At 45.5% G+C, this 24,513-nt stretch overlaps 1 protein-coding gene across 1 annotated transcript in view; it reads right to left on the minus strand.

The window, feature by feature from the left end:
• CACNA1B (calcium voltage-gated channel subunit alpha1 B) overlaps positions 1–24,513 on the minus strand; it is a 1,081,812-nt gene that overhangs the window by 383,134 nt on the left and 674,165 nt on the right. The window contains exons 10-13 of the mRNA XM_078642008.1: positions 19,062–19,118; positions 16,043–16,132; positions 13,890–14,099; positions 875–987 (exon numbers count right to left, since the gene is read on the minus strand). Coding sequence (XP_078498134.1) covers positions 875–987; positions 13,890–14,099; positions 16,043–16,132; positions 19,062–19,118 — 470 coding nt within the window. The remainder of the gene's footprint in view (positions 1–874; positions 988–13,889; positions 14,100–16,042; positions 16,133–19,061; positions 19,119–24,513) is intronic.

The following is a 24,513-nucleotide window of genomic DNA, read 5'->3' on the forward strand; positions in this document are numbered from 1 at the left end:
TGATTTGCTCAGAATCAAAGGGGTATTGTGGTGAGACCTAACAAGCATTTAAAAGGCAATAGATCCCACCTTTGAGAGTATTGGCTCTGCCGTTGCCTTTTGTTCATGCTGTACAGCATGGGCGCATTGCCAACTTTCAGACATGGTGGTCTGCGGTCCCCAGCAGGCCACTATCCCTGTGATTGTAACCCATTCTCAAAAGGTCACAAATTGCGACCTGCCTCAAGAATATTATTGAGGCAGGTAATTTGTGACTTCATTGGGAATCGCTAAATCTGTCTGAGACACATTAGTACATTTCATTTTGTGAGTCGCAAATTGCGAGTCACAAAAAATCGCAATTTGCGACCTGGAAAACAGAATGATCTACATCTGGCCCTATATGTCTTTTACTTTTAACCCCCATACAGCGCACCTTGAAGCGTGCCTGATGTGATATCGAATACCCGTGGAGGTTTTATTTTTCAAATAAAAGCATTAAATACTTGTTTGCTTAATACATAACAAATAATCTCTGTTTAGACATTTATCTTTGGTACGCTATGTCATTCTCCATCTAAAGCGTATTTCTTCTGTTTATGTTATTATCGTACACACATGCATGAATATCCTCCAATATAATACTTGTACTGGCCAATAACTGTTATGTTTTATTACGGCACCCAGTATAGTAAGTACATGAGTGCATATTGAATGTTTCACCTATGAGCCGCATCATTGAGGTTGTGTGACACATAGTAATTTTGCATATGTTTTTCCAAACTCTGACCACAGCTTTGCGCACAGCCAAGCACTTGTGTATAGGCATTCCTTATTGAAGACCACCATGCACTGTAAAAACCGGCTTTGGTCAACATGTTCACCAAAAACTTACGCCAAAGTCGAAGCAGTTGAAGGAGGAGTGAAAGTAGTTTCTGGCCCCCAGCCCGTACATCTTCAAGGACATCTCAGTCAGAAAGAGCCCCAGGAAGACAAACTCTGCAAAATCTGGAGAAGAGGAGAGGTTCAATAGTCAGACAGGGCAGACAGGCAAATCCACCCACCACGGCAAGATGAATCCAAGGAGGCTGTTGAGGCGAGAGGCAGAGGGCGAGGCACGGGACAGGACAGGGTCCCTGGAAAGTGCAATCCTGCAAGATGGGAAGAGGGCAGAAGCCAGTGGAAGGAGTGAACCTGAGGGTGGGTGAGAGCCAGAAGATCTATGGATGAACTCAGGGATGGGGAGTGATGAGATCTATTTCGAAGGGCTGGTCCCACGGGTGGGGAACACTGAGTCACAGAACGAGTGGAAGAAAGGGAAACAAGAACAGGAAGCTTTGCGAGGACCTAACGCGGCGGTGGGAACCAGTCTGGATGCAGGTCTGTCAAATTATGTTTTCATAGACAATTATGTTGTCATAGATAAGGGAACCCAAGTATTAGAGGGACCATGGGTGTAGTTATTTATAAATAAAAGGCCTGTCAAATGATGGCAGAGAGGGAGGAAGTAACAGACCAATCAGTGGCCTCCATTCCTGATTACAATATCACATAAGGCCTCTTTGTAAAAGGATAAAACCGTGGATATGGGGGCCTGAGTGTGAGTGCCTTTATACTTAGGGAAACCCAGGGAGGGGAAGAAAATGTAGATGTTGTTTTGTGAGCAGCTTTCCTGAAGGGGGTGAAGGGTGTGGGCTGGAAGGCTATAGAAGACGTGAACCCAACGGTAAGAGAGAGTGATGGCCAACAAGCTTGAAAGAAGTGAGCTTGTCGAAGGGTAACCCTGAGGGCACAAGTTTTTTTAAAGGACTGACATTCTGGAAGGGATGGTGGTCTGAGCAGCGGCCGGAGTCCATTGATGCAATATCGAGTTAGGACCCAATGAGGTCCTCAGAGCTGACCGGAGCAGTTCTGAGATGTTGGGGCTTTCAGAGCCCCTCCAAGTCTAGTGTGGGCCAGAATGGGAATTTTATGTGGTTAGATGTGACACTCAAATTAAAAACCTTCTGATGGCTGGTTTTAAAATTGATAGTATATGTCATCCATTTATACTCCTGGAAGTTCCTCAACCCAGTCCCACTGCCACAGGAAGGGGGTGCTGCAAATTTGAAAAGCGTACAACACACGAACGTGATCTATGGAGACTATATGGTGGAGATGTGCACCCCAAGAGTGTCGTAGTCACAGCGTGTGCATGTACCAAACTCTGCACGCATGGAGCCTGTGTGTCAACTGTGGTTTCATGCCACCCCCACCAGCAGTGTACAACCATTTCGTGTGTAACGAGCCCCTTCAAGTCCAAACAGGACCTTGTGTATCCCATCACTTGGCGGGTAGCATCAGCATTAGGGAGACCAGATCAGGATTATCATCCCCGAAATAGATATTTAATTGAGCTGAGAGAGACCCATTCAGTGACTAAATGAGGCTTTGTGCAAAGAAGCTACAAATAAAGACAATGGAACTGATGAGGCATTTGTGTTGCTTGAAATATCAATAGATTCTATGCAATCGAATGGGACGTGTTGTGGGGAACACTTCAAGCCATGGTGCAGGGGGAGAGGAGTCCAAAAGCTCTTTATGTGCAGTTGAGGAGTAATTATAGAACAAATGGAATGCAGTCAGGTTCACGGTGAAAAGGGAAACAAAACGAGTGTCTGATGGCCCCACACAGATTTTAGATGAGCTCCATGTGCAAGGATAATTACTGGAATCAGTTAAAAAAACTAAAAGTGCAACCTTAGGCCTTTTCTGACCTGGCCTTAAAGGATGGAAGAATTTCCAGCTGTTTCCGGGGGGGGGGGGGTCGACGAAGAGAAAAAAGTAATGCACAGCTATGTCGCGGCTATGAAATACAACAAGGTCATTTATAAATGTAGCACTGTGGGGTCATTTGAATATCTTAGGATGCAAATTACAAAAGGTGGGGCAGGGTTGTAGATACAGCAGCAACATTTATGCAGTATTAATGGAGGTTAAAATGACCTTATGCTTTAGTAGCATCTTATTGTCCTTCTGCTCACGTGTTAATGTGATTAAACACAGGCTCGGCCACATTATAGAATCATTTTAAAACAACGCAGCTACAGGAGGGAAGAGTTCTTTGAGAGGAAAAGACAGCAGGAAAAAATAAAGTCTTTCTAAGCGCACGCTCAGGAGGGTATGACTGAAATTCGAAAACCCCATTGCATGAAATTTTCTGCAGGATTTTCCAAACTCCACACATAAGCAAATATTCTGCATAAAGGTATCGATGGGGCACGTGTGAAAATTGGAAGATGGCGATCTGTGGTGGACCGCCCTCACCGGAGCAGGGTCAAGAATGATTTGCATATGGTTGGGTCCACACTGAGGTGGCATGGTGGGCAAAAAACAATGGATTGGAATGCAGCTCGAGAAATTAACAGTGGCTGAGATTAATTCAAGCATTCCACCCATCACCTTGTTGTTGTGCATTTGCCATTTCTGCAAAGGCAGAGAATAAGCCTATGCTAACTTTGCGCATGCGCAGAGAAATGTACATAAGGAATCCTGCAAATTTCCTCCATTCCACATCCCTGCACAGAGGAGAGTTGTCATGTCAACAGAAGAGGATGCTATGGAATACTGCTTCTGCTGTGTAGCAAAACACGTTGCCATGGCCTTATACTCTCGCAAGGTTCTGAAAGTGTTTTATGCAGTTGTTTGAACTCTTTTACTTATAGTTTGTAATGAAATCTACTGCTTACTGGTGAAACATTGCATGTGAGATATCTGAATGAAGCTACAGTGATCTGACAAGCGGAGGGGGACTACAGTGGAGCCTAACTCCCACATGCAGCATGCACATCCTATAGCCATGTATTGCAGATGGCGAAAAACATACTTTTTCCTTAATGTAAAATGTAAGTTTACAGGAGTGAATGACTGAAGTGAATAGAAAGGGACAGGTTCCATCTAGGAAATATATCTTTTCTACATAAGACAATAAGGCTCAGTGCTAAAGAGAGATGACCTAATTAGAGGCAACTTTGTGAGAAAAACTAAATGCTAAATTAGTGGGTTAGGGTCATTCAGGATGAGCATCTACAAAATCACTGATCTGTAAAGCAAACAAACAGAATGACTGGGCAAGAGGACTGTACAAAGAGGGCACTTGGGTTATTTGTGTCACTTGCACGATGAGTCAAATCTCCTTGAACTCCTCCTGGTGCTAAAGCAGGAAGCAGAGTTGTGCAACATTGGTGGGTGGTCCTCAGAGCGAGGAGTTCAGCTAAACTAGATTGGCATGACAGCATATAATTTTTTGTAAAAGGAAGTTAAAGTAAAAAAAAATGTAACATAATCTAAATCACATTGCTGTTTTTCTCACAAAAAGAGACTTTACGCGCTAATTGCTTAAAGTGTCATTTTAGGGCGGCACTGAGCCGGATCTGAAGGAGTTTAAGAGTGTACTTGTTGGAATAGCAAAGTCTATTGTTGCATTGATATGACTTGTGCCGTTTGGTTCCAAAGCTATATAATTTAACTAGATTTGTTATTGAAATGAACTGCTTGAGGTTGATAACATTGAGCCCATAGATTGTTGATTAATTCGTTTATAAATCTGGGCTTTCTCAGCCTTATCGAAGATGGGCATTCGTTGGTGTATGTGTTTCTTTTGCAGGGCTGCTTCACGGGGGTGGCTCCTCTGCTGAGGTGGGAGGAGCGTCCCCCGACTACTCTTCGAGCATGAAAAATAAAATGATAATAACGTAGTTATTATCATATTATTATTTGCAGGTTCAGGGCTGTGTTGGGACACATGGACTTCAATGTTTTTTTAAACAAAGAAAGGGTACGAAGTTCCTGGGTGAAATAATGATCACCATTAAAATGTCATAGCTGGGGATGTCAGGCAACGTGTTACAGGAGGTCATCAAAGGAGGGGGGACTTCCTCCTTTGGGAACTAGGGCTCTCACTCACCCAGCAAGCTAGGTGTCATGCTTCATCATATGAGCCTGCTCCTCGTTGGGCTGGCGCTGCAATGCCCAGTGGGCACCTTTAAAGGGGCTCTTTGTCGGAGCTCTTTTGTTCCTTGCCGTAAGGGTGCAGTGGGTGTGAGGTGCCTAGTCTAGTGTAGATGTGTGTTGTGGAGTTTAAAACAGGTCAGAGAATCCTCTTGAATGGTTTGCACACTCCAAGTGCACATTGCTTGGCCATCTGTCTTGGGCTGGAAAAACAGTCCTGCGCACTTTGCATGTTCCCCACTAGGATGTAAACACAGCCTGGTGGTGTACATACCCAGGCCCCCAGTCCCCATCTTAGCTCTGATCCACGGCGCTCAGACCAATCACAATTCTGCATTGCAGCGATGTGATTGGCTTGGGGGAGCCATTGCAGCATTGTGATTGGCTATGGGGAGCCTAGTTGCTACCTGGTTCCGGTACTCACCGGAGAAGCGGAGGAGAGACGTGGTCGGCAGAAAAGGTAAGTAGCATTTTTTTTTAATAGTGCCTGCCTGTTTTATATCAGAACCAAGGGTCTCTCATCTCTGCCTGTTTTACATCAGCACCAGGGACCTCTCATCACTGACTGCTTTACATCAGAACTGGGATCTCTCTTCTTTACCTATTTTATATCAGCACAACTGATCTCTCACCTCTGCCTGTTTTATATCAGTCCCAGGGTTCTCTCATCTCTGCCTGTTTTATATCAGCACCGGGGATCTCTCATCTATACCTCTTTTATTTCAGCACCAGGGTCCTCTCATCTCTACTGTGTTAAATGGAAATAAAGCAGGGAGAAAGGAGGGAAAGAATAAATGGTTTGAAGATAGAAAAGAGGCATGGACTAGAAGGCAGTGAAGAAAAAAGGATAATGGGTAGGAGGGGAGAAGTATGGAATGAATGGAATGAAGAAAGGGAATAAGGAAGCAAAATATATAGGGCGGGAAAAGGTAAAACGGGTGACGATGAAAGTAAGAAAGGGAGAAAGAAGGAAAGGTGAGAAAAGATCAAGGAAACCGGAAGGAAATAAGTAAAGAATGAAGGAGATGACGCAGGGAAGACTAGAGGGAGGGAAGATAGAAAAAGGTTAAGAAGAGAAAAGAGGGAAATGAAAAGAGAAGGAAGAGATTATATGAGCGAAGAAGAAAAACAGAGAGACAGAAACACATTTGAGTGTTCTAGCACCGTCTCATCAATGAAGAAACGAGCCCGCTTATCCTCCTGATAACGAGACCTGCTGTAATTCAATCTGAAACAGAAGCATTTCCTAATTCAATAATAAATGATGAGTAAAGGGCCTGTGAGGCAGTCTGTGGCCGTGGGTCTGCAGCCCTGACCCCTGGCAGAGGCAGTGCCTGTGCTGCTGCTGAGAGAGATGTTACTAATCCCCTCTCTTAGCCCTGCTATGTGCAGCACATCTGATTCAAGCAGTTAGCAACCCCAGAGGGCTAATCACAGGCAGCCTGCCTCCTCCAGAACGCCCCCTTCTGGATCTGATGCCGGGAGGAGGGTTTGTCTCGAGCAAGGTGGGAGGAAGTGCTTGTTTGTCTGCAGAGCAGGAAAAAAACACCGTCAGAAACATTATGATTATATATATAGATAGATAGGTATATATTCGCGTTTATATGTCCACTGAAAGCACCAAAGATTACAGTAACGTTCTAGCTATGTGAAGTGTTCAGTAACAAAAAGAAAACATAGAAATTCGCCATAGTTATCTCAAGGAACAAAAGCTGATTGGGTTTTGGGGTACAGGGGTATTTTAGGGTTCAGGGGTAGGTTTGAGTTTTGGGGTACAGGGTTATTTTTATGGTTCATGGCTAGGTTTGGGTTTGGGGGTACAGGGGTATTTTTAGGGTTCAGGGGTAGGTTTGGGTTTTGGGGTACAGGGTATTTTAAGGGTTCAGGGCTAGGTTTGGGTTTTGGGGTACAGGGGTATTTTAGGGTTCAGGGGTAGGTTTGAGTTTTGGGGTACAGGGGTATTTTTAGGGTTCAGGGCTAGGTTTGTTTTCTGGGGCACAGGGGTATTTTTAGGGCTCAGGGGTAGGTTTGGGTTTTGAGGTACAGGGGTATTTTTAGGGTTCAGGGGTAGGTTTGGGTTTTGAGGTACAGGGGTATTTATAGGGTTCAGGGCAAAGTGTGGGTTTTGGGGTACAGGGGTATTTTTAGGGTTCAGAGTTAGGCTTTGGTTTTGGGGTACAGGGTATATTTATATGGTTAAGATTGGTTAGTGCTTAAGGGTGCTGGGGTATTTTAAGGAGTAAGGGTGGGTTATGATTATGGGGTGCAGGGGTGTTTAAAGGGAGCAGGGTGGACACCCGGAGCTGGAATGTACAGAACCTGGGAAGAAAAAACAATGAAATATTGGGCACAACGCTCGCTTTTTTTCCCGTAATCCCATGCCCCGCACACGCCCACGCCTCCAGCACACGCCCACAGCACATGATATGAGACATGGCATGAAGGGCAGAACGTACCACACGCCCCCAGCGTTTGTCACGCCCTCAGCACACGCCCACAGCACAACGCAGACATGCCCACAAGGGACTACTTTGCTGCACTCTTCTTTTACCTTTTACATGTATATGGTGGGCGTCTGCATAGCCTATGTCCTTCTGCTGCAACTGCCATTTCCAACGCTGTATTGGGTGTTGTGATTGGTGCTGTGGTTCCTGAGATTACCCGCCTCAAAGGTTTGGGCTCTCTCTTTATTATATTAGTATAGATACTAGCATCCCGTCCCGAAGTTGTCCGGGTATGAATTGCTGCCGGCCAGTAGTATATTGTTTTGTAGGATTTCGTTTTGATAGCATTTCTTATCTGTGACAGGCCTGTGAAACGCTCCGATTCACAGTGCACTGCTGATGCAATTAAGAGTGCGCGTTCAGTAGTGTGTGAACTCGAGTTTCCCTACTTTATTTTTCCTTGCAATATAATATAGCGCGAACTCGACAACATGGCATGAGCACAATTTACATTACAGAAGAACACATTCATTTGTGGAAGGCACGGGGGGACAAAGCGATTTGCCTGGAGTCACAGGATGTTGAGCTGATGCCGAGATTCGAACGTAGCTCCCCAGCTCTAAAGTTCGCAAATCTAGAACTTGTGGCGGGAGGTGTGTCTAAAAGTGTATGTCGGTGCTGGCCATCAATGAGAGAGACCTGTGCATTTTTCAAATCGGTGGTGAAAAAATATGAGTATGTTGCTGGAGATGTGGGCCGCCGTGCCACCAATGTACTTACCGGGGGAGGGTAAACACCCATTATTCCACAACTTTCTTTCCGCATACCATCACTCCGCATACTTTCATTACGAAAGTACCATGACTCCGCAATGCCATTATAACGCATGGCATTACATTTTATATGCTTTTACCACGCATACATTTACAACGAAATTCGTTGTAAATGCATGAACGGTAAAAGCATGTTTTTTTTTACTGTTTGGATAAGGTAAGTATGGGTATAGGGGTATATGTTTTGGGGTACTGAGGTATATGTTTTGGGGTGTTTGGGTATTTTAAGGGTTCAGATATAGTTTTGGGTTATGGGGTACAGGGGAAGTTTTAGGGTTTAGGGATAGGTATGGGTTTTGGGATACAGGGGTATTTTTAGGGTTCAGGGCTAGGTTTGGGTTTTGGGGTATAGGGGTATTTTTAGGGTTCAGGGGTAGGTTTGGGTTTTGGGGTACAGGGGTATTTTAAGGGTTCAGGGCTAGGTTTGGGATTTGGGGTACAGGGGTATTTTTAGGGTTTAGGCTAGGTTTGGGTTTTGGGGTACAGGGCTATTTTAGGGGTCAGGGGTAGGTTTGGGTTTTGGGGTACAGGGTTATTTTTATGGTTCAGGGCTAGGTTTGGGTTTTGGGGTACAGGGGTATTTTTAGGGTTCAGGGGTAGGTTTGGGTTTTGGGGTACAGGGGTATTTTTAGGGTTTAGTGATATATTTGGGTTTTGGGGTACAGGGTATATTTATAGGGTTAAGATGGGTTAGTGTTTAAGGGTGTTGGGGTATTTTAAGGAGTAAGGATGGGTTATGAATATGGGGTGCAGGGGTATTTAAAGGGAGCAGGGTGGACACCTGGAGCTGGAATGTACAGAACCTGAGAAGAAAAAACAATGAAATATTGGGCACAACGCTCGCTTTTTTTTCCTGTAATCCCGAGCCCCGCACACGCCCACGCCCCCAGCACACGCCCACAGCACACAATATAAGACATGGCATGAAGGGCGGAACGTACCACATGCCCCCAGCGTTTGTCACGCCCCCAGCACACGCCCACAGCACAACGTAGACACGCCCACAAGGGACTACTTTGCTGGCACGGTTCTTTTACCTTTTAAATGTATATGGTGGGCGTCTGCATAGCCTATGTCCTTCTGCTGCAACAGCCCTTTCCAACGCTGTAATGGGTGTTGTGATTGGTGCTGTGGTTCCTGAGATTACCTGCCTCAAAGGTTTGGGCTCTCTCTTTATTATATTAGTATGGATATATATATATATATATATATATATATATATATATATATATATATATATATATATATATATATATATGCAGGTTACAAAGACTCTGTCTGTTGCAAGGGGCATTTTTTAGGTGTGTGAGGGGCCAGGGCGCATGTCTCACACTCATTATGGGTCATGACAGTCTTGTCAAGGACTAGGGGAAATTGACAGAATAAGAATAAATAGTCTGTCTGTATCTGCCTCCCGCCCTCAGTGAGGCACTTAGAGAGAGTATGCAGCCACGTCCTACTCCACCACCGGAATCAAGGACCTGTCCTGCGGCAGATGTCATAAGAGCAGACAGGGGCCGGCAAACAGTGGCAAGAGCACTACTGTTTCTAGAACGCAATAATATAGCCTGTGTGTCATGGGCCCTATTGCAAGGAAGGAAATTGGGTTTGAATTATAAACTACAGAAGTAATCATGGTTCATGGGGTCCTCAGGCCTCTGGGCCTCTGTGCCACTGCACCTGCTGCACTAATAAGAGCTACACCCCTGCTAGAACGCAGCTCTCAGCAGTACTGCAGGTTCGCCACTTGCCACCATGGCTAGCATGCACAGGGACTTGTACATTAGCTGCCCCGCTTCCCCCTCGATCTCACAGTCCTCCGCCATGAGAAGGTGCACAGCGATGCCATTCCGGATCTCCCTAAGGTGGGGTGGACTTATGTTTGGTGTAGACCTGGCTTAGGGGCTCTTGAGAAGGCCTCGCAGGCCGTAACAGGGAAGATGCTGGGGGACAGGGTGGTCGATACAAGGAGCGCTGCCGGTGATATTTGGACCACCAATTGCTGTGGAGTTTCCCGGCGTGGATGAGAGGCAACGCGTACTGGGCGTATGTCGATACATAAACAGATTTTGGAGTGCTGATATTAGGCCAGTAAATATCATTGCAGCATCCTACAAGGATTACATTTTTACACGCCACGGGACAGTGTGGCCTGGAATTATCGCCACATGAAAGAAATGCATCAAAGACCATATACTCAGCCGTGAACAAGTCGCATGTTCTGATGTGTACAAGAAGCGACGAAACACGTGTTGGCTTGGCTTGAAAATACATCGACCCCGAACTCCGGGATGTCGGATTAAACGAGAAAGAAGAGGAAAGAACAAGACTCATCGTGTTTTTTGCATCAACTTTGCCTGAATTAGACTGCATTAACTTTGCGTGTGCTAGGGTACATGAAATGTGAAGTGGTGAAATGGGTCACGCGATCTCGTATTACTCGCCCTGAAGCCCCATTAACCACTCAAGGAATATCATAACCTATAGGTAATTTTAAAACTCATTGCTTCACACTTCCATGTGGTACATTCACACATGTTCAATACTCTCTTCGCACAGCTCACATATCCGTTGCAAAATGTAACAAATTATTTCCCGCTGGCAGTAATTCAGCTTGAGCTGAAACCCCGCTCAGTCACAACATAACACGGACCAAATGTCAGTCTTTGACAGGTCCTTCATTTACGCCTGACTAGAACAGCAGGGGAGTAGCAGGTCAGCATTAAGGCGGATTTACCAAGTGTAGCTGCCGCTAGCATGTTCAACAGCATAGGAGCGAGGAGTGATGGTGAGTGTTACAGATATGCATATGTCCCTATGCTAGAACAGGAAGGAGAGGCTCAACTGCAAGAAAGAGGGGGCGGTGGCGAGAGGTGTGGTGTGAGTAGGGGGCTTACAGTGTAATCTGTGAGCACCATCCTTGGAAAAGCAGGATTGCTGCAGATCTGGGCCCAGGTGCAACAGCAATAGGTGCAAGAGGTGCGGTAGAGGAATAAAGTTATTACTGCAGATCTGAAATGTGGTGCAATAGCAGAGCTGTGTGTGATGATCAGGGGTGTAGCTGAGTCAGTGAGATTCGAAGGGGTGTGAATCTCAAAGTTAGCAACTAAAAAGGCAGTGAGCCACAGGGAGGAAACTCAAGGTCTGCCCATCGATTTTGAGCTGGGTGGGCTGCAAGTTTTATGCTGATGGAGTAAGGTCTACTCCGTTGGTGTGAAACTTCCTATGAGGGCCTAACAAAGTAGGTATATCCTGGCTGTGAAGGAGTAAAGGCAGGGTGTGACCCTGTCTGCTTTTCCTCAGTCTGACAAAACCTTTAATCAGGACCTCTGCCTAGTGTGGCACAGTGGGCAGAAATGATGGTTTGTAATGCCACCCCAAGAGATTGTCAGTGGTTAGACTATTTGCAAGTATTCATCCCATCGCCTTTTGGGTGGTTGATTGCCAAGAGTATTCTAGGATACCCGAGACTGGCAAATCTTCCCAAGCCTACTAGGGGAAATGTTTTTTAATTCCAAAAAGTAGTACATTTGCATCCATCAAGGAGTACTTGCATGGATGCAGTTTTACTGCATTTTTGGTAAACTGTTTACTTAAAATATTTAAGTTCCTAATCCAAACAATTAACAAGTTAAAACCCCTAAGGGAAAACAGGACAACAAGGAAAAACCAACATTGACAATCCAGACCCAACTTCGAGCCCCCCCAGACCAAACTACCAATCCAAGAGTGTCACATCTCAAACAGCGCCCCCCCTAAAGCTTCACCCCTGGTGAGGAATAGCAGCACAGCTGTAGATCCGGACTGAGGTGAAATGCAGAGGCAGAGCTGTGTGTGAGGACCAGCAGGGAAATAGAAGGATAGCTGCACATCTGGACTGAGGTGCATTGGTAGAGCTATGTGTGAGGATCAGCAGGGAAATAGAAAGACAGATGCACACCTGGACTGAGGTGCATTGGTAGAGCTGTGTGTGAGGACCAGCAGTGGAACAGCAGGACAGCTGCAGATCCGGACTGAGGTGGATTGGTAGAGCTGTGTGTGAGGACCAGCAGAGGAACAGCAGGACAGCTTCAGATCTGGACTGAGGTGCATTGGTAGAGCTGTGTGTGAGGACCAGCAGTGGAATAACAGCACAGCAGCAGATCTGGACTGAGGTGCATTGGTAGAGCTGTGTGGGAGGCTCAGCAGAGGAATAGCAGGACTGCTGCAGATCTGGACTGAGGTGGATTGGTAGAGCTGTGCATGAAGAAGTGTGGAGAAGTGTGGCTCAGGGGTTAGAGGCAGCAGACCCGGAAGCTGAGATTGGTCCTGGACCAGGGTTCAATTCCCCCGCCTCGGTGGGTCTTGGGCTAAAAATTCCACGGACTCGATAATTCTTGCCCCGGTGCCTCCTCGACTCACGGGTTCACACTCTGCGACTCTGGGCAATAGCTTGCTTAATCTCCACAACGGCCCCTCGCGGCGGGATGCCTGACTTTCACCTTGTGGATACCCTGCTATCTCACAGGGGAATACCAGGAAGGGTTTCCTAAGCAAACGCCGGGAAACCCACTGCGGGTAGCTGTGCGCTATATAAGCTCAACTACATTTACATTTACATGAGGACCAGCAGTGGAATAGAAGGAGAGCTGCAGATCTGGACTGAGGTGCAATGGCAGAGCTGTGGTGCAGTCTCAGATGAGCAGGATTGCTGCATGCCTTGATTGTGTGTGTGGTCGGGCAGTAGAACAGCAGGAGGGCTGAAGAGCTAGAGTGAGGTACTTTGGCAGGTTTGCATCTGAGGTCTAGCAGTCAAATATCCGGAGTAGTATAGGTCTATCATGAGGAGCACTAGCAGAGCTTTGTGTGGTGTTACGTAGTAGGGAGCCGCCTGGGATGCTGTAAGCATGATTGAGGGACACAGCCAGAACTCTCGGGCTGTGAGTGGTCCAGCAGAGTAGGTATGGATGAGATTAAATAGCAGCGGTATTAGCACCAGGTCAACGTGCACTGAGTTGTGCATGGAATCCAGCGAGCCGGACATGGCCGTACTAGACACCAAAATTAGAAATTGGAAAATGTGCATCTCAGCCTCACACTGCAGGGGATGCTACTGGAATTAGGACTTGGATGGTTAGGTCACGTCAGCCCATCATGCCCCCCAAAGTAACCCTCAGCCTACAGCACAGCGGGAAATGCCAGGGTGGCAGAAGCGCAGGTTGGGCCCCGTTGGCAGAGAGAGGGGGGTGATGGTGGTGGGGGTGGTGATGGTGATGGTTGTGGTGGTGGTGATGGTTGTGGTGGTGGTGATGGTGGTGGGGGTGGTGATGGTGGTGGGGGTGGTGATGGTGATGGTGATGGTGGTGGTGGTGGTGGTGATGGTGATGGTTGTGGTGGTGGTGATGGTGGTGGGGGGTGATGGTGGTGGTGGGGTGATGGTGGTGGGGGTGGTGTTGGTGGTGATGGTTGTGGTGGTGGTGTTCATGGTGGTGTTGATGATGTTGGTCGTGGTTGTAGTGGTTGTGTGGGGGTGTGTGTATGTACACTAGTGTAACAGAAAGGGGAGTTGCATTGATGTGCAGACCTCTATAGAGGCATCAGGACTGACATATGGGCCTCTTCATGTTTACAAATAAAGTTGAAAGGTTGATAAAAACAGACTTACATAAGGCATCGGTGAGCCACTGGGGCTGCTCATAGTGCACAATGGCCACGCACAGCGTGTTGAGCGCCACCACACACAGGACGAACCAATAGAAACTCTGCGCCTTCACCATCCGCCGGATGAAGAAACGGAACATTTTCTCCTTCCGCCGGAAATAGGAGGAGCTCTCATTCTTGGCACTTTTCAGGCTGGCACGGGCAAACGGGGAACCTGGACACCATGAACAAGGTGCAGGGAGAGAGAGGGGTGATTAGGGAGAGGCACAGCACACACATTTCAGATGTCAGTAGCCATGAAAGGCTACAGTATACAGCACTGCAATGAGGGTCAGGTAGCACAGACAACTGCCATAGCAAGGATGCCACGGGCTCAAACCCAAGCAAAGAAATGTGCATCACTTACCCCGTGGTTTGAGAGTAAAATCCATAATGGAGATGGAGCGGGCACCAAACACCGCTGGTCTTGAAGATAGAGGTTATGTCTGCATTTTAACGATGATCTCTAACATTGATTTACCATGGGATCTACACTTTCTTTCCAAAACTTTTTAAAAGTATATAAATATTATTTTTTAACAGTTCTCGAGCTTTACCTACTATGTTTCAAACAAATTTTATTATCAATTTTTCATTATTTTGGGTTCTCACCGATAGGGTTCTATTATTCAATTCTCTGTGAATCCAGACGATCCAGTCTAAACACGTCCAGTTGGTTCAACCCCAGGCCTCCCCATGGGAAAGAGGAGACAGTACAAACATGGCCATCTTCTTACCTCCTTGCAAGCACAACGGCTGTAGCCCCCTTTCCAATCTCACCCCACACCTATGGAGTCACTCTGAATGAGGGCAGCCACTCTCTCCACCCCACAGAGGGAAATGAGTGAGTGTGCAAGTCCCATAGATGCAGGTGATGCTATCACATGGCAACCCTAACTTTTCATCACAAGATGTTTGAGTTATCAGCTGTGAGGTCACTGGGATGAGGTTCCGAAGGACAAAGTCGCATTAAATACAACTGCCGCACCAGGCAATGTTGTCCAAAAAAAAACGAATGACTCCCATCCAACTGGATCCCCCAGAGGAGCAGGTCCTCCTCATATTGGAAATACCCGCTGTCCTTACAGGGGACTTATCTCAGTTACTATAGGCTCACTAGAACAAGCTGGGACAATTTACAAGCTTTGGTTGCTCAGCCTCATCTCTGTATTTGTGATTTTTGTTTTTTTTGGGGGGGGGGCACAGTGCTTCTTTCACAGTTATAATGTATGTTCATTAGTCAATTGGATACATATTGTTTGAGAAAACTAAACGATCTCTGCTAGCAAAAGGGCTAAGGTCTTGGTGACTGGTCACCTAGGAAGAAAAGAGGAAACCAGACCCAGCACATCCTTACCCAGCCTAAAAAATCTGAAGCAGGCAGGTCACCTGTGTCACAAGAGATAGGCATTCCTTCTTAAATGACTGCAGGTGATCCCAGGCCCTTTGGGTGGTAACCACTGCAGCTGCACTCTAACACAACTGTTGACCTAAACAAATCACGGGACAGGAATGCAGACAAACTGACGTTAAAGGGCACGGTCAGACTTCTTTGCTTTTTTATTGCCTATTCCTTTCTGGTATTTTAAGCAGGCCCAGACCCCATGGAAATGCAAAAGTAGACCTCACAGATGCATTATCTGTGGGTACCTTTGTCTATAAGGGGTTTATTATGAAACAATAAAAAGTAAAGCCTATCACCCCACCACATTTTTAGTTTTATGTAACTAATCAACAAAACAAATATTCTCCAGTGGCTCCACATCTACAGTGTTTCTGTGGTAGAGAGTTGTGTAGCCAATCTGGTAAAAACATATTTTTGTTGTTGTGGCTTTAGAATTTCTATAATTTTAACATGTGCATTTTTTTAATGTCCCTTTCTGTTGCAATGCTACTGAAGCCTGGTTCTTTTTAACTCACGCACAGCAGCAAATGGCAATAAAATAGGGCATGCGCCCTCCCCGCTGAGCAGAGAATTCTGCTTCCCAATCTGATTTTGTTCCTAGAATCAGGTTGCTGAGGCAGCCTATTCAAAGAGCACAAAGGATGCGTGATGCTGGAAAAAACAAGTGATGGCCTGATAGCACGAGCCGGAGGGGATGCGTCCCGGGCACTCACCGACAGAGCAGATATCCGTGTAGTGGTCGTCGCCCTCCTCGGCGTGGATAAGGTCATTCTTACTCTTTTTGATGGTTGCTCTTTTGAGGACTGTAGACAAAAAAAACAGAAGATTTTTGTTTTGATGGTTGCTCTTTTTAAGGCTGTTAACAAGAAATAGAGGAACATTTTGAAAGAGGCAGATACATTATGAGCAGAAGTATGTGGCTTAATGACTAGGGCAGTCGACCTCGAAGCTGGGGAATGGGGATCGAGTGGCGGCAGGGGCACTCGACATCCTGTGATTCTGGGCAAATGACTTAATTTCCTCCTGATGTCTAGCAAAATGAATGTGTCCATCTATAACGCAACCAGTGCTTATATAAAGCGCTCTTATACCTTCGGGTCGAGTTTGCGCTATATAAACCACCCCCCCCCCGCCTCCTTTCCCCCTTCCCCCCAAAAAGAGACCAACTAGCATTCTCTATTGGTTGAATTCAGACTCCTAAGGCTAGGCACCCACAATACACCATGGTCAGGCACTGCCATTTCTTTGGAGAAGATGACTCCACCCGCAGGTCTCTGCCCCCGTTCCCTCTATCTTGTTCGCTGCTTTCTCCTTCTCTGGTTCCTCTTTTCCATGCCTTTTGTCCCGCCTCAGAGCTTGCAGGCAATCCTAGGGTTGCATACATGGCCAATATCTAATAACATACATCAGAGCCCTGCTGATGTGTGACTTTGTGGTAGCGCTGCATGTGTCACTCCCGAGTCAGTATCATCCATATGACCTGACTACCCCGGATCAGTGCTGTCTTTGTATGTAATATAGGCTCTCTGGATAGGACCATGTGCACAAATAATGGCCCGATATAAGATCTTAGCTAAATGCCATTCAATAACAGCTTGGGCCATCTAATGAAGATAAATCAGCACACTAGGTCTTTCCATAATAAATGCAGACAAATGCAGAAGTCAATACTTCATAGGCTGGGTAGGAAGCCCATAGGCGCGTTCCTTCACAGGATCTCACCCAGAAGATGGTGGAAATGTTGGATTTCCTATCCAGGGACGCAATTGGTGTGCTGTGTTGCCCTCTTGTTCCCTTCATAGATAGAGTCTGTGTTTGTTCCATTCAGCTACTCTAGGTTACTTGCTCCACAGGGACAAGGGAGGAATGATCATGTCCCTTGAAGTTGAGGATGGATGGTGAAGGCCAACCTCTCTAAATCCTAATGTGTACGCCTGGGGGCTTCTCTTTTTCTCTTTGTTGCATGTATTACTAAATTGATGAACTTAGTACTTCTCCGGTGTATTGTTTACTTCCCTGAGAATCTTGACCGCAAGACTCAACAGGTGTGTCAAAGGGGACAGGGTAGGGCTGAGGATGGACCGCATCACGTCACGTCACTATCTTAGCACAACTGACAGAGACTGCGTAATACTTATACCACGCTCCCATAATAGATTTTATTTTTATTTTACGGAGTTTTATGTAGCGCGAGCTTGACCCCAATCGGGTATCAGAGTGCTTACATAGCACCAGTTGCTCTACATGAGGACACATTTGTTTTATTGTTTGTTAGGCACGAGGAGATTAAGTGATTTGCCCCGATTTACAGGATGTTCAGCGTTTTGCCGAGACTCGAACCCAGTTCCCCAGATTCGAGGACTGCCGCCCTAGCCGTTAGGCCAACTCCTCTTCCCAAGATGTTGCAGTCATCTTAAATTTGAACCTCTTGTATAATGCAGCTGATATATACAGGAGTTTTACATTAAACTCTCCAAGTTGGCAAACCTTGAACTTTTCCCAGTTACCTTATTTATAAGCTTCACTTGAGGGAGATGTTTTTGCCAAAAAAACAACTTGAAAAAATAATTTTCTTGCAAAACCCTTTTTGAAGATTTACCACTAGCTTTCATCTATTGGCAAACAGGCGCGTTATTTCTCAGCTGTGAAGTGGTATCACCACAGGGTGATACAGGATTAGTGCTTAAACTGGATATGAACATATCACTCTAAATGAGTCAAATGTGAGAAGGGTGTGGTAATTTCACTGACCCACATGTATTACATTTTCCGGCCATACTACACGAGGGCAGGAGTGGTTTTAGCCTTTGGGAGGATGAAAGCCGCAGATGTGATAGACCATGTTCGGAACCAGTGGGTCACCATCACAAAGAAAGAGAGCAAACTGATTTGTAGGATGTTGATGCTCTTGCATAGCATTGAAGTTTCTTCTGGGGTGAGTATTCCAGGAAGATAAAGGGCAGCCCGATAATGCTCAGCATGAGGATCGGGCTTTCGGGTGGCATGACGGGATTGGGCTACTATTAGTCCTGACAGAAAAGGCGGATATTGCTGCAGAGCGCAGGATTGGAGGGGGGTTAGGCAAGAAGTTCATATATGAGGTCCCATGGTGTGGACCCTCCTCATACATAACTACACCCACATACCTAATTATTATGGATGTGCGAAGTTTCAAAGTCCAGCAACTGGCCTTCAACAAAATTTTAAAAACGTATAGGTCCTATGTCATACTGGGAAATTGTTCTTGCGGCCACAAGGGGCAGATAGTCAATGTATACTATTTGGAAACCATCCCATGTGAGATCTCTATAACCTGGCATGTACCCCTGCCCCATTTGCAAACTCTTTTATCATCCCAGCCATTCTGGCCCCCTCCCTTCCAACAAAGCCACTATTCCACGCTCCCTGTCCTGTGCCCGGCCACAAAGCCTCTCTCACCTCATCCCCAATGACCTTCACCTGCCTCACCTTCTGTTAGAAAGCTTCCTGTTACATCACTTTCCCATTCACAGGAAGTTTTACTATCACAAGCATCTACTAGTTACTGTGTCCAAATGAGCAGCTGTAATCTCTTGGAGTGAAAAGTAAAGTTGGAAAACATTTAAAAAGACAGTGACAGTGGTAACTTTAAACATCAGAGTTTTGTGTTACCGCCAGTAGCGCTTGCAGTGAGTAGTATGAGAGACAACGTGGCACCTTCCTAATTGGAGCACATTAGGAAGACAGACCTACCATCCAGAGGAGACTTTTCTTCTGCGTTCTTGTCCTCTTCCGCCAGCATCACTTCTTCTGAAAGAAAATAGAGAGAAGCATTCCTACTTTGTGTTCTATGTTGTTTCAAGCTTTGCCCCTCTCCCTTCCCTCGCCCTTTACCGTCACCTCCACCATCACCATACCGCTTCCTTCACACCCCATCGAACCTTCCTAAGGTATTCTGTGCACATTCTGTTCCATGTGATCTTATCAGCAACCCACCATTTACCTTTTCTGTGGAGAGGGTATTGTGATTGTGCGTTGACTGAGCCTCCTTGATGCCTTGTGAGATCAGTGGATTTTAATAAAAGCGATCTTCAGAAGGTCCCTCCGTACCTTCACCTTCCCCTTATTTGCATTTTCATCTTCAGCTTTCTCGCCCCTCAGTAACCTACCCCCATCTTGCTTCCACCCCCCTTCAGTATTCCTTTTAGTGACTGCAATGAACCTCTTTGTTACCATCCTCTTTGTATTGTCCCAGTACCTGCTGATATTTGACTTCATGCATGAACATTCCTTATTTACCAATCGCGCAGTCTTGACGTCCATGAATGGTAGCCCGCATGCATGGAACACAGAGGAGCTCCTGGCTATTGAATCCGCACCGGCCTTATACCTGCGAGTCTACCTGTTCCTAGGTCCTTGCTTCTAGATGGCCCGTCGTCCTTTCGAACACGCGCATCGGATTCATTGTGACGAGAGATGCACTTCAAAATGACGCTTCTACTCACCCCATTGTCTTCCATTTTCTACTAAATATAAGCCATATCTAGAGTTTGGTACATGAGATACTCCATTTCCTTAGCCTCTCAATCCATATGTCTGTCTTTTTTCTGTATCTGTATGTTCTCCTTTTACCATCTTTCTTAATTATCCATTCCAACCATCCGTCGGTCCTTTCATACCACCCTCCATCCATCCACCCATTCATCAATCCGTCCATCCATCCATCTATCCATCCTTTGCTCTTGCTTTCCTTCATTGGACCATCCTTCCATCCTTCCATCTGTCTTTATCTTCCTTTCTCCTCCTATCCATGCATTCGATCATGCTACTGCCCTTGCTTCTCTCCCTCTATCCATCCATCCTTCTCTACAGCCAACCACTCTTTTCTGCATCCATCCACTTCTCTCCATTTATTCTCTCCATCCACCCTACATCCTTCTCTCCATCCAACCACCTCCTCAGCAATTTCCCCATCCATCCTTCTCCCATCCCTTCTTCTCTTCCTACCCCCAGGATCTCTCGTGCCATGTGTTTCCCCGCCCTACATTGTCTTCAAACTCCTCTCCTACAGTGAGTGGCATTTTAAGCTTCAGGTCCCAGACTAGCAGTGTCTGATCAAAGTAAAATGAACTTTAACAAAAGTTAAAAATGTTATGTTAATCAGAACTGCTCAGTAGCGCCCACCCACCGCTCAAGCCGCGACAGTGTGGGGTTGATTATGCCCTTTTTAGGAGTATCCCGTCTGCCATCCTCTAAATAATACGGCACTCTGTCTCTCCATATTACTAAACTGCTAGGCCAGGGACCCTTCTTCTCGGGCTAAGATGTCCTCTATTTATATAAAATTCTGTTTAGTTCCCAACCAGGTAAAAAGCAAAGTACCAAAATGCAGGGCTATGGATGCTAAGAAGCCAGAACTGGTTGAAGATTCCACACCCGGCCAGGTGGAGCGTGAAGCGGTCTTTCTACACTCCACTCCCACTACAAGGAGACATTTACCTTTTTCTTTGGGCCGCAGGCATTGGGCATCAGAAGAGCAGAAGCAGTTGCCTGGCACACTCAGTCAACCCTCGGAAATGGGTCGGAAAGTAGATTAAGTTTGTAAAAAAACACATTTACCAAAAGGAGCCAGAGCAGAAAATGAAGTTACGCTTGGCTGCTTGGCTTGTTCGTTTGGAGTCCATGAAAAGCGGCGCTACGGGCAGGACTTGGCCGCCATTAGAATGCAGAAGACAGACTCTTCCATTTGATGGCCGGCTGTAAGATAATGCTGTCGAAGGGCTCCTGTCCTTGAGCGATACGGCAAAGTGTCTTCAAACGAAGGATTTGGGACGAAGGGACGTGTCCTTCCCTTGTTTCTTTAATTCCCTTCTTCCCCTTTAACGGATCATTTGTCCAAGTCCATAAGATTTAGAAATAGCATGCGTGCCAGGCCATAAGGTGGTGAAGATTTAAGAAGTTCAATGAATAAATCAACACTGGCACATGAACAAAAGCATCGGTCCTTTATACCCTTGTAATGCCTGAAGTCCTTGGTAGACGTGAAAGCTGATTTTCAAACCAGTCCTGGTAATGCCTCTGGATGTGTGCAGCCCAGGCTTCTGTGTGTACTGTACAGTGCTGTCCACCATAAAATGTGTTACCCATAGTCTGCAAAGCTAGGGGAGACAGCATAGTCATCACATCCTCCTGAGAGATGAAATAGACACCAGAGCAACTCTGACACCTCGTATAAAATGATGGTAAATGAAATAATATATCGAGGGGGAGGCAGAGGGCTGGATTCCCCTTTTCCGACCTCATTGGATCACGGTTTCACCAATAGATACTGCACTCTTCCAAAAGGGACCCTTTTTGACTAGTGGAGTCCTGCAAAGCGACTTACAGCTACTGATGCTGAGGAGGAAAAGGTCCTGAAACAGGTCATTTGAAATAATCTCCAAGGAGCCGAAACCTATTTCTTTGGTACTCTTTACCATGTTTGCATTTTGAAAGAATGGAGCCCGCTCCCCCTTTTCATTTTTTAAATAATATTTCATATTCCGGCAATCTGTGCCTTCTCTCAAGAACAACCACCTGATCTTCAAACCGTTCAAACCTCTGAAATCTGTCAGGTTTCTAAGAGGGACACAGAGGATAGTGGAGAAGTGTGGCTCAATGGTTAGAGCGGCAGACCCTGATGCAGAGGTCTAGCCCGGGACCAGGGTTCAATTCCTGCCTCGGCGGGTCTTGGGCTCAACTTCCTCGGACCTGATCATCCTCTCCTCGGTGCCTATTCTAATCATGGGTACCACTCTGCAACTCTGGGCAATAACTTGCTTAATCTCCACAACGGCCCCAAAAACGCTAGGATGCCTGGCTTCACCTTGGGGGTGCCCAGGAGTGGGCACTTCACAGGGAAAGGGCAGGAAGGGTTCCTCAGCGGTATTTGTACAAGCGCCGAGATACCTCATGGGTGATTCGTGCGCTATACAAGTACTACTACATAGTTTAATATCCTTTCCCCATCCAACAGTCCCACTGCCGCTGGCTACTGATTGTCTATTTGCCTATCGTGAAGAGTGTGTGCATGCCTTGTCCCCCAGATAGTCTGGCTGCCTTTCCCAATATTATTACATGGACATCGATCTCTTCTATATCTGATTTAAAATCTTTCTCTATTTGATTGTCTGACAACCTTTCTCCAGCTGAATATCTGAATGACACTCTCAACTCTGCAGCTAAGTTTCTGCATCTTCCATTTTTTTATTTGAATGCTGAGTCAATGTGTGGGATAGGAAATGAATTCCCCAAATATTTTAAAACCTAAAACAGCCAACACCTTACTAGTACCAGTACTACTCCTCCATGTTTACTAATTTTTACTTTTAAAATTAGGCAGAAAGGAATATGGTTCCTTGTCTGTATTTATTTATTGAAACTGGAAAAATGGAAAACGGGATTTTGACAAACTCTCCCTGCTATTAATAATACTGCCAGGCTAATGGTTATCTTTTGTGACTGCATGGAAATTGTATGTAACTCGAAAATGCCCCTTTCCATGTAGCCTGGTTCTGCAGTTCTATTTATGCCTCGATACCAATCAGCAATATTTCTCTCATCTATTTAGCAGGCAGCCTGCTCCCTGTGGTGTTGTAATTATGGGCCAAACTAAAACTATTTGTTTAACAAAAATGAACAATTACCCTGATTGCTCTTCCTTCGGATTCTTTCAATAGCTGTATGGATCAATGCAGAAGTAAATCAATTTCCTTCTCATCCACCAAAGGAAAATTCTCTGCATATCTGAGAGCTAATTCACATTTCTTCGAAAGGCTTTAGTTTTCAGAGCTCTTGATTCAGCAAATTTCCCATGCACACTGACGTTTGTAGCACTTAGATAGCTTTTAGGCTCCTGCTCCATGGAAACACGCATACACAATTATAATAAAGAAACATTGGCAAAGGCAATAGGTCTGGTCTGGCGAGGCTGAATTATTTTTGCAAACGTGTGCATTACGCATTAAACATGTAAAAGCAATAAAAACTATATATACTGCTGTATAAATGTGGCATGTCTTTGATTCCAATAAAAGTAAACGACGAATTATTGAAACAATACATTAAAAGAAATAAGATGAAAGCAGAATTAAAATCAGACATTGTTCTTCCAAAAATGGAAAGAAGAACACACTACAAAATAAAATGTGGGCCTACTTGCCATGGTATTGAAGGGAATACATTTTTAGGTGAATGTGGAAATGTTCACAAGCTAAATGCAGTCATTTATAGTGAAAGCAAAATGTAACTGATCCTTGAAAAGACCAATGGAAGATAATGGTGAGCGATATCCCTCATACATACACATGCATATCCATCCATTCATCCATCCATCCATTCATCCATCTATCTATCACCCTCTGTATCCATCCATTCATCCATCCATCCATTCATCCATCTATCTATCACCCTCTGTATGTACATATCTATCTATCTATCTATCTATCTATCTATCTATCTATCTATCTATCTATCTAGCTATCTAGCTATCTATAGATATGTATGTATGTATTCTCTGAAAAATCTTCAGGTAAAGATCAGTTATGGTTCAAAGAACACACAACTGATAAACCTTATATTCACCAGTAATGCACACCACAGCCCAGGCCCCTCCTATTTCTTGCTATTTGTTGATAGCCTTTTTCTTACATCTCATTAGCTAATGGATGTACAGAGCATGATGGGTATGTGAGCGTGAGTTATGGTTTTGTGCTTGCAGAAGCATAACTGACTTTTAACTGAGGTTCTTTTAGTGCATTTCTCGTTTTTTTACGATGTACAACATTCACCTGCCATTTACCCTTTCTGTTCTGTGTATGGCTTTTGGACAGGCCATACTACCCAATCTACCCAATCCTCGTCAGTCATGCCCTGTGAAAGTTGGGTACGGGCCTGTTTGGCTTTGCTTTGATCTCAATTTGCTAGCTGTCAAATTTCAAGCAGATTCACCAAACAGCCTCAAAGTTATTAGTGTGTGACACTTTCAGCCACAGTTATCTTTCTCTATAGTGACCAATCTGCTTAAAGCTTGGCAAAACCAACAGAAAGCTAAATCTGCTGAATGTCTACTAGTACTCGTGTGTATCCATCAAACAACACAAAGGGCTTTAGCAGTTGAACACTACTTGGAGAAGTGTGGCTCAATGGTTAGAGCAGGCAGACCTCG

This window comes from Lissotriton helveticus, chromosome 5_1, assembly GCF_964261635.1.
Source record: "Lissotriton helveticus chromosome 5_1, aLisHel1.1, whole genome shotgun sequence".
In the NCBI taxonomy this organism is placed as follows: Eukaryota; Metazoa; Chordata; class Amphibia; order Caudata; family Salamandridae; genus Lissotriton; species Lissotriton helveticus.